Source organism: Heptranchias perlo, chromosome 8 (genome assembly GCF_035084215.1).
Source record: "Heptranchias perlo isolate sHepPer1 chromosome 8, sHepPer1.hap1, whole genome shotgun sequence".
Taxonomy (NCBI): domain Eukaryota; kingdom Metazoa; phylum Chordata; class Chondrichthyes; order Hexanchiformes; family Hexanchidae; genus Heptranchias; species Heptranchias perlo.
Genome location: NC_090332.1, coordinates 87,750,443 through 87,760,783, shown reverse-complemented (window position 1 = coordinate 87,760,783; position 10,341 = coordinate 87,750,443). Strand labels below are relative to the sequence as shown.

Genomic DNA, 10,341 nt, shown 5'->3' with positions numbered 1-10,341 from the left:
TAACCCCCCTCTCTCTCTCCCTTCTTTAACCCCCCTCTCTCTCTCCCTTCTTTAACCTCCCTCTCTCTCTCCCTTCTTGAACCTCCCTCTCTCTCTCCCTTCTTTAACCTCCCTCTCTCTCTCCCTTCTTTAACCTCCCTCTCTCTCTCCCTTCTTTAACCCCCTCTCTCTCTCTCTCTCTCCCCCCCTTTAAACCCCCTTTCTCTCCCTTCTTTAACCCTCCTCTCTCTCTCCCTTCTTTAACTCCCCTCCCTCTCTCTCTCCCTTCTTTAACCTCCCTCTCTCTCTCCCTTCTTTAACCTCCCTCTCTCTCTCCCTTCTTTAACCCCCTCTCTCTTTCTCCCCCCCTTTAAACCCCCTTTCTCTCCCTTCTTTAACCCTCCTCTCTCTCTCCTTCTTTAACTCCCCTCCCTCTCTCTCTCTCTCTCCCTTCTTTAACCCCCCCTCTCTCTCTCCCTTCTTTAACCTCCCTCTCTCTCTCCCTTCTTTAACCTCCCTCTCTCTCTCCCTTCTTTTGTAAACAATTTTACAACACCAAGTTATAGTCCAGCAATTTTATTTTAAATTCACAAGCTTTCGGAGGCTACCTCCTTCCTCAGGTGAACGATGTGGAAATGAAGTCCTCGAAATGAAGTCGCATTTATAATTCACAGAACAATGCTGGTGATAACAGACAGTTTTTTCAACTGCCCGTTGCCAAGGCAATCAGTGTGCAGACAGACAGGTGTTACCTGCCAGGTCTCAGAATATAAAAATCACCAAAAAAAAACAACAAACAAAAAAAAACAGAGATAGAGAGGTAGAAACATAGAAAAGACAGCAACTGACCCGTTATATTAAAAACAGATAACATTTGTTCGCTGGTGGGGTAACGTGTAGCGTGACATGAACCCAAGATCCCGGTTGAGGCCGTCCTCATGGGTGCGGAACTTGGCTATCAATTTCTGCTCGACGATTTTGCGTTGTCGTGTGTCTCGAAGGCCGCCTTGGAGTACGCTTACCCGAAGGTCGGTGGCTGAATGTCCTTGACTGCTGAAGTGTTCCCCGACTGGGAGGGAACCCTCCTGTTTGGCGATTGTTGCGCGGTGTCCGTTCATCCGTTGTCGCAGTGTCTGCATGGTCTCGCCAATGTACCATGCTCTGGGGCATCCTTTCCTGCAACGTATGAGGTAGACAACGTTGGCCGAGTCACAGGAGTATGAACCATGCACCTGGTGGGTGGTGTCCTCTCGTGTGATGGTGGTATCTGTGTCGATGATCTGGCATGTCTTGCAGAGGTTACCGCGGCAGGGTTGTGTGGTGTCGTGGACGCTGTTCTCTTGAAAGCTGGGTAATTTGCTGCGAACGATGGTCTGTTTGAGGTTGGGTGGCTGTTTAAAGGCGAGTAGTGGAGGTGTGGGGATGGCCATAGCGAGGTGTTCGTCGTCATTGATGACATGTTGAAGGCTGCGGAGAACATGGCGTAGTTTCTCCGCTCCGGGGAAGTACTGGACGACAAAGGGTACTCTGTTGGTTGCGTCCCGTGTTAGTCTCCTGAGGAGGTCTATGCGATTTTTTGCTGTGGCCCGTCGGAACTGTCGATCGATGAGTCGAGCGTCATATCCCGTTCTTACTAGGGCGTCTTTCAGCGTCTGTAGGTGTCCATCGCGTTCCTCCTCGTCTGAGCAGACCCTGTGTATTCGCAGGGCCTGTCCATAGGGGATGGCCTCTTTGACGTGGTTAGGGTGGAAGCTGGAAAAGTGGAGCATCGTGAGGTTGTCCGTGGGCTTGCGGTAGAGTGAGGTGCTGAGGTGCCCGTCTTTGATGGAGATTCGTGTGTCCAAGAAAGAAACTGATTCTGAGGAGTAGTCCATGGTGAGCTTGATGGTGGGATGGAACTTATTGATGTTATCGTGTAGTCTCTTCAGTGATTCCTCGCCGTGGGTCCATAGAAAGAAAATGTCGTCGATGTATCTGGTGTATAGTGTTGGTTGGGGGTCTTGTGCAGTGAAGAAGTCCTGCTCGAACTTGTGCATGAAAATGTTGGCGTATTGGGGTGCGAATTTGGTCCCCATGGCTGTTCCGTGTGTTTGGGTAAAGAACTGGTTATCGAAGGTGAAGACATTGTGATCCAGGATGAAGCGGATGAGTTGTAGGATGGCGTCCGGAGATTGGCTGTTGTTGGTGTTGAGTATTGATGCTGTCGCAGCGATGCCGTCATCGTGGGGGATACTGGTGTAGAGTGCCGAGACGTCCATCGTGGTGAGAAGTGTTCCTGGTTCAACTGGTCCGTGGGTACTGAGTTTTTGTAGGAAGTCTGTAGTGTCGCGACAGAAGCTGGGGGTTCCCTGTACGATGGGTTTCAGGATGCCCTCGATGTATCCAGAGAGGTTCTCACACAGGGTTCCGTTGCCTGATACGATAGGACGTCCAGGTGTGTTGGCTTTGTGTATCTTTGGGAGGCAGTAGAAGTCTCCCACGCGGGGAGTACGTGGGATGAGAGTGCGTAGGATGCTTTGAAGGTCTGGATCGAAGGTCTTGATCAGTTTGTTGAGCTGGTGGGTGTGTTCTTTGGTCGGGTCTGCGGGTAACCGTCTGTAGTGTTCCTGGTTGTCCAGTTGTCGGTATGCTTCTTTGCAATAGTCCGTTCTGTTCTGTATGACTATGGCTCCTCCTTTGTCCGCTGGTTTGATGACGATGTTGCGGTTGGTCTTGAGAGCGTTGATGGCGTTGCGTTGTGCTCGGGTGACATTCTGGACTGTCTTCTGAGTGCGGCTGATGAATCTGGCATTGACGCATTGACAACGGATGAACGGACACCGCGCAACAATCGCCAAACAGGAGGGTTCCCTCCCAGTCGGGGAACACTTCAGCAGTCAAGGACATTCAGCCACCGACCTTCGGGTAAGCGTACTCCAAGGCGGCCTTCGAGACACACGACAACGCAAAATCGTCGAGCAGAAATTGATAGCCAAGTTCCGCACCCATGAGGACGGCCTCAACCGGGATCTTGGGTTCATGTCACGCTACACGTTACCCCACCAGCGAACAAATGTTATCTGTTTTTAATATAACGGGTCAGTTGCTGTCTTTTCTATGTTTCTACCTCTCTATCTCTGTTTTTTTTTTTGTTTGTTGTTTTTTTTTTGTGATTTGTATATTCTGAGACCTGGCAGGTAACACCTGTCTGTCTGCACACTGATTGCCTTGGCAACGGGCAGTTGAAAAAACTGTCTGTTATCACCAGCATTGTTCTGTGAATTATAATGCGACTTCATTTCGAGGACTTCATTTCCACATCGTTCACCTGAGGAAGGAGGTAGCCTCCGAAAGCTTGTGAATTTAAAATAAAATTGCTGGACTATAACTTGGTGTTGTAAAATTGTTTACAATTGTCAACCCCAGTCCATCACCGGCATCTCCACATCATGTCTCCCTTCTTTAACCTCCCTCTCTCTCTCCCTTCTTTAACCCTCCACTCTCTCACCCTTCTTTAACTCCCCTCCCTCTCTCTCTCCCTTCTTTAACTCCCCTCCCTCTCTCTCTCCCTTCTTTAACTCCCCTCCCTCTCTCTCTCCCTTCTTTAACTCCCCTCCCTCTCTCTCTCCCTTCTTTAACCTCCCCTCTCTCTCTCTCCCTTCTTTAACCTCCCCTCTCTCTCTCTCCCTTCTTTAACCCCCCCCCCCTCCTCTCCCTTCTTTAACCCCCCCCCCCTCCTCTCCCTTCTTTAACCCCCCCCCCCCTCCTCTCCCTTCTTTAACCCCCCCCCCCTCCTCTCCCTTCTTTAACCCCCCCCCCTCCTCTCCCTTCTTTAACCCCCCCCCCTCCTCTCCCTTCTTTAACCCCCCCCCTCCTCTCCCTTCTTTAACCCCCCCCCCCTCCTCTCCCTTCTTTAACCCCCCCCCTCCTCTCCCTTCTTTAACCCCCCCCCTCCTCTCCCTTCTTTAACCCCCCCCCTCCTCTCCCTTCTTTAACCCCCCCCCCTCCTCTCCCTTCTTTAACCCCCCCCCCCTCCTCTCCCTTCTTTAACCCCCCCCCCTCCTCTCCCTTCTTTAACCCCCCCCCCTCCTCTCCCTTCTTTAACCCCCCCCCCCTCCTCTCCCTTCTTTAACCCCCCCCCCTCCTCTCCCTTCTTTAACCCCCCCCCCTCCTCTCCCTTCTTTAACCCCCCCCCCCTCCTCTCCCTTCTTTAACCCCCCCCCCTCCTCTCCCTTCTTTAACCCCCCCCCCTCCTCTCCCTTCTTTAACCCCCCCCCCTCCTCTCCCTTCTTTAACCCCCCCCCCTCCTCTCCCTTCTTTAACCCCCCCCCCTCCTCTCCCTTCTTTAACCCCCCCCCCTCCTCTCCCTTCTTTAACCCCCCCCCCTCCTCTCCCTTCTTTAACCCCCCCCTCCTCTCCCTTCTTTAACCCCCCCCTCCTCTCCCTTCTTTAACCCCCCCCTCCTCTCCCTTCTTTAACCCCTCTTTCTCTCCCCCCCTTAACCCTCTTTCTCTCCCCCCCCTTTAACCCCTCTTTCTCTCCCCCCCCTTTAACCCCTCTTTCTCTCCCCCCCCTTTAACCCCTCTTTCTCTCCCCCCCTTTAACTCCTCTTTCTCTCCCCCCTTTAACCCCTCTTTCTCTCCCCCCCCCCTTTAACCCCTCTTTCTCTCCCCCCCCCCTTTAACCCCTCTTTCTCTCCCCCCCCCCTTTAACCCCTCTTTCTCTCCCCCCCCCCTTTAACCCCTCTTTCTCTCCCCCCCCCTTTAACCCCTCTTTCTCTCCCCCCCCCCTTTAACCCCTCTTTCTCTCCCCCCCCCCTTTAACCCCTCTTTCTCTCCCCCCCCCCCTTTAACCCCTCTTTCTCTCACACTCCCTCCCTCCCCTCTTTAACCCTTCTCACCTGCTCCGATCCTTTTCATTTTTTTAAATGTCCGGCGGTTGACGTTTGTTTACATGAGACGTCACGCGCGCGCAACCGTCGTCGTCTCCGCGATTACTGCGCAGGCGCGGTCTGCGGTGGGGGCACGCCGGGAGTTGTAGTCCCGGTGTCCCTGTCAAGCGCCCTGGCCCTCGGCGGGAAGTTTTCCTTCATCGCGCTTCCTTCAGTGACGAAAAGGAAAAACCAAAAAGGGTTTTCGCGTCGGCTGTGGTTTGATTTCCTTTGAATGTAGCCCCGAGAGTGGGGTCGGTCGGGAGTGTGGGAGGCGCAGCGAGCATGTTGGAGTTGGAGCTGGAGCCTGTGGATGGGGGGGAAAGCATCGCCTTACCCGCCGGCCTCACCGCCATCGGACGAGGGCCTTTTCTCGGAGTAAGTGGCCGCCGCTCTTCTGACTGGAAACAAACCCTCTAGACGTTGAAGTCAAGTGTAATTGAGTTTTGCTGGAAAAGTGCTCACCGGATTAACTGAGAGATTTCCCAATGACATAGAAACAGGCCATTCGGCCCGACAGGTCCATGTTGGTGTTTATGCTCCACACAAGCCTCTTTTCCCCCCCTCCTTCATCTAACCCTATCAGGATATCCTATTCTTTTCTCCTTCATTTGTTTATCTAGCTTCTCCTTAAATGCATCTATGCTATTCGCCTCAATTACTCCTTGTGTTAGCAAGTTCCACATTCTCGCCACTCTCAGGGTAAAGAAGTTTCTCCCCAGTTCCCTAATTGGATTTATTGGTGACTATCTGATATTTATGGCTCCTGGTTTTCGTCTACCCTATCAAACTCTTCCATAAATTTAAAGATTTCTATTAGGTGTTAAAATCAATCTGAAGCCCCTGCCACAAACTCTGTACCTTTACCACCAGCCCCAACCCTCTCCCTGCCCACTACCTCGGGCTGAACCAGACTATTCACAACTGTGGCCTCCTTTGCTGATTCCAAGCTGATCTTCCAACCTCAAATTCTCTCCTCCTCAAATACCGCCTGCTTCCACCTCTAACGTTGCACACCTCTGCCTTTGTCACCTCCAGACTATTATTCCAATGCTCTCCTGACTGGTCGCCCACTCTCTGCTATCCCTACACTTAAGCACAGCCAACAAAATACATACATTTGGTATAAATTAAAAAAAACTTAAATTGTTGGAAATTCACAGCAGGTTCAACAGCATCTGTGACGAGGAAAGAGAGGTTAATGTCTTGTATGTATAGCCTTCCTCGGTATTTGCATCATTTTCTATTTTTAGGAATATCACCCACCCCCTTCCAATCCCACCTCCTTCTGAGCCCACACCTGGAAGATTCTCTCCCCAAGTCACTGACAATTCAACTTTCAAACTCTCAACTGCCTAACCTTTGGCATTGCATTCACTGCATTACTTCTGCAATCGTTCATTTGCACAGCCACTCTCAAGTTCACGTTTGATGCCCTTGTTCCCAGAAAATCCATTACTGTTTCTCATCTTGCTTGTTCCCCTTGTTATGGCCTCAATCTTTGCTCCCTCAAGTCCGAGGAGTGCAGAACTGGTGTAGCCATCCATCATCAGATCTGGTTGGACAACATCAAGCGTTATCAGGCTTCACTCTCCTCTGGCAAAATCGCTCACTACTCCAGGATTGTCCTGGAAAGTAAAGATAACCCCGGCTTATTCTCTCCACTACCTACCGTCTCCTTAAACCCCTCTCCCCTGTTGCCTGCACCCTCACCTCCAACAATAGATGTGAGGAGCTCTGGAGTTCTTTGTCACTAAGTTTGAGACCATCTGTTCAGCTGCCTCTGCTGCTTCCCCTTGCCCACGAAGCCAAACCTCCCCTAGGTTCCTGTCCCACTCCCGAACCTGCATGTCTCTCTTTAGTTTCTCATCCATCTCCACTCATGCCGCCTTTGAGTTCATCTCATCCATGAGACTCACCTTCCCCTCCCTTGACTCCATTCCCACTAACTGCTAAGCTCCCAACATTTGCAATTGGGGGACTTAAATGTGTTTTCAGATGGGAAAATTTAATATACTTGCAAGTTATCCTATGGTATTTTAACTTTTTTTGGGGGGTTGCTTTCATTTTTTAGATTTCCGATAAACGAGTGTCCAGAAACCATGGCCTGCTGGAGGTGGTTGATGAGAAATTGCGCATCAAACCAGTAAGTAGGTTTCTGCCTGAACAGAGATATTTATTTAATATTGTAACTTCTACAAATACATTGATTTGAGTGAAAGCTCTTTACATAGGTACTGCCTGCAGCCAGACCACTCTGAAAACGCCCAATCTCATCTAATCTCGGAAGTGAAGCAGAGTCAGGCCTGGTTAGTACCTGGATGGGATTCTGCCTGGGTGCATTAGGTTATGTCTGCCAGTACCCTCGAGGCCTTCCGCGACAGGTGGGTACCAGGACATACACTGGTTGGTCGATATGAATAATATTACGATCTAGCTTCAGTGCAAGCTTCTCTGAGTTTGATTGGACCTCATGTTCAGATTATTATGTTAGTGGTGCCTTCTTAGATGAGGGGGCATTTGCAGAGCTGTTTTCTGGTTGGTGTTACTGGGGTAACCCATTGCTACCCTTATTGGTCTAGTCAAAAATAGGCATAGTTCATGTTTGATTATCTTGTAGACACCGACTCAGCATGTTTCCAGTTCAGCTTTTGTGTCCATGGACTCAGCTATTTGCCACGAGGTTGAACTAGGGCTAACATGGGTCGTCTTATTTCTGAATGTAGGGCACACATACGAGTGAGTAAGTGCCAACTGGAGAAGAGAGGGTTTTCTGAGGTACATTTGCAATGTAGGAATCTCACCACATTGAAGATATTTTGATATATATATGTCAATCATTATTAGGTTTCCTTTTTTTTATAAACCTTAAAACTCATGAAAGTTACTAATACTTAACAATATTAATCATTAATTTAAGTTTAATAATTAGTGGGCTATGATATAGGACTATTCCAGAACCAACTGTTCTTGTTAGAAGAAACCAGATCTTACCCCAATATGGTAAGCTGGTCTTCTCTCCTTAATTCAAAGAATTCTATAAAATTCAACTAGTGGTACGCACAATCACATGGCTGATTTGTCCTCTCGATAGTGCCAACTATTATTAGGTGAGATTTTCATTCCTACTGTAGAAGATTCATATTGTTCAGCCAGACTTGGTTAAATTCAATTATTTCACACCCCAACCTCCTGAAGATTGCCCAAAACACATGCTGGAGTTCAGAGGCGATTGCACCTTTCCATCCGTGATAGATAACAAGGAGGAAGATTTCTGTTGAGGTTCACAAAAGGAGACTAGAATTTCAGGCTTTCTGTCTTTCATTCGATGCCACCATAGTATCCTAATTTGTTCTTCATTGGCACTTAAGAGGCAGTAGATGGTCTGTGTGAGTCAACGCCTTGGGACTTAATTACAAAGACCTGAACGTGAATAGATGTATTGCTGTGATCCCAGGCTATGAGATGGGAAAGTCACACCAATTTTTCAGCATTGAATGCTGAGATTTATTGCTGCGACAGATTCTTGAATAATTATTTTATGCTTATTGCTCAGTGGATGAGGCAGATGTTGACAGTTCATCAGATTTTGTTATTGCTATTGCTCAATGTCAATTTATCATCTGAATGGACCAGCAAATAATTTCATCCCAAAACAAGAAACTGAAGTGTGCAGACAGTAAAAGTGTTTGTATGCACGTGACTGTATTTCTCTATCTGTCTATATTTTTCTTTTGGAAATGCTTGCCCGTCATTTTTAATTTGTATCTTTTGTTTTCTTTTAGACAGAGTGCTCATCATAGTGACCTAACATTATCTTTAGTCAAGCAGATAGAGTGTACAGGGACCATTAGACCATTAAATAGAAGTGGTTTAAAAAAAACCTGTATATTAGCCACACTTGCTGCCAACATGTATGAGGGGTAGGAGATTTCTACTTTGTAATCATTAGAAATTTGATTTTTTGGAAATATATTCTTTATTTTGAAGCTTGATATCCATTGTACGTTATGCAGAACTTGTCAAGTTTGAACTTTGAAATGAGTTTCTTCCTGTAACCAAGGCTATTTAAAGTCACTATTTGATTTTTCTTTTCTGCAAATATTGTGACTGTTATCAATAAATCTGATATATTTAAAATATTGGGGTTTACTTTTGGAATTCTTGTTTTAGTTTCTGTTGTGGTTTTTGTGGCAGAGTCTTGGCTACACGAGCAGTAAAGAACATGTATTTAATAACTCTGACCTAAAAGTGGGATTGAATTTTATGAGGTGGGGCAGGAGAGCAGGGAAAAGAGAGAGAAAATGCATTGCTGAAATAAAAAACAAGTTCTCAGGTGTTTTGCACCAGGTTACTGGTAGAGGGCAGCCAGTTCCTATTTTTGTTTATAAAGAATCACTGCTTTTGAATCTGGTCAAATTTTTGATCGGTTCCAAGTAATGTCTAATCCACAATTGGAGAACAAAATTTTACCCTTTCTACTACAACTTGCATTTATAAAGCGCTTTTCATGTAGTAAAACGTCCCAAGGCGCTTCACAGGAGTGATTATCAAACAAAATTTGACACCAAGCCACATAAGGAGATATTAGGACAGGTGACCAAAAGCTTTGTCAAAGAGGTAGGCTTTAAGGAGCGTCTTAAAAGAGGAGAGATAGGTGGAGAGGTTTAGGGAGGGAATTCCAGAGCTTACGGTCTATACAGCTGAAGGCACGGCTGCCTATAGAGGGGGGAAGGAAATCTGGGATAAACAAGAGGCTAGAATTGGAGGAACGCAGAGTTCTCAGAGCGCTGTAGGGCTGGAGGAGGTTAGAGAGATAGGGACGGGCGAGGCCATGGAGGGTTTTGAACACGAGGAGGAGAATTTTAAATTTAAGGTGTTGCTGGACTGGTCGTCAATGTAGGTCAATGAGCACAGGGGTTATGGGTGAACAGGACTTGGTGTGAGCCAGGATACGGGCATCAGAGCTTTGGATGAGCTGAAGTTTACAGAAGGTAGAAAATGGGAAGCCGGCCAGGAGAATATTGGAATAGCTGAGTCTGGAGGCAACAAAAACATGGATGAGGGTTTCAGCAGCCGCGTCTACAAATAGACTCTTTAAATACTTAGAAGCGGATTATCTTGTTTATCTGTACAAAATAATTTTAGATTGTACTGAGTTCTTCCATTTAAATTGTCGTTCTATATAGCTACCAGCTTTCATGTTTAAGATTAACTCTAATGAAGCAAAACAGCAGTCTTACAGTGAGAACAATTTAAGCTGTAAATGAGAATAACAGGCCAGTTCTTCATGCTCTCTTCAGCCCTGAGGTTTAATCTGTTTTCACCCCCCAAAGCATTACTTATTAAGATACAGTTTTATGTTACGTTCCTGTAGTAGTTCAGAGTAGGATTTTTGGAAGGATAACCAGGTACTAGTAATGGTTGATCATTACCCAACTCTGAAACATCAG

At 47.4% G+C, this 10,341-nt stretch overlaps 2 protein-coding genes across 4 annotated transcripts in view; one reads left to right on the top strand and one right to left on the bottom strand.

Annotated features, from left to right (window-relative positions):
- LOC137324781 (F-box only protein 48) overlaps nucleotides 1–4,959 on the bottom strand; it is a 17,640-nt gene extending 12,681 nt beyond the window's left edge. Inside the window, exon 1 of one of the 2 annotated variants that reach the window (XM_067989475.1) lies at nucleotides 4,859–4,959. The gene's annotated coding sequence lies outside the window, so the exon portion shown is untranslated. The remainder of the gene's footprint in view (nucleotides 1–4,858) is intronic. The other variant, XM_067989474.1, reaches the window with a different exon arrangement.
- A 10-nt stretch (nucleotides 4,960–4,969) lies between these two features.
- The window catches only part of aplf (aprataxin and PNKP like factor), a 61,326-nt gene continuing 55,954 nt past the window's right edge, over nucleotides 4,970–10,341 (top strand). The window contains exons 1-2 of one of the 2 annotated variants that reach the window (XM_067989472.1): nucleotides 4,970–5,266; nucleotides 6,963–7,034. In XM_067989472.1, the coding sequence (XP_067845573.1) occupies nucleotides 5,174–5,266; nucleotides 6,963–7,034 (165 nt within the window). In that variant the 5' untranslated portion in view covers nucleotides 4,970–5,173. Of the gene's footprint in view, nucleotides 5,267–6,962; nucleotides 7,035–7,122; nucleotides 7,273–10,341 lie in introns of those variants that run through there. The other variant, XM_067989473.1, reaches the window with a different exon arrangement.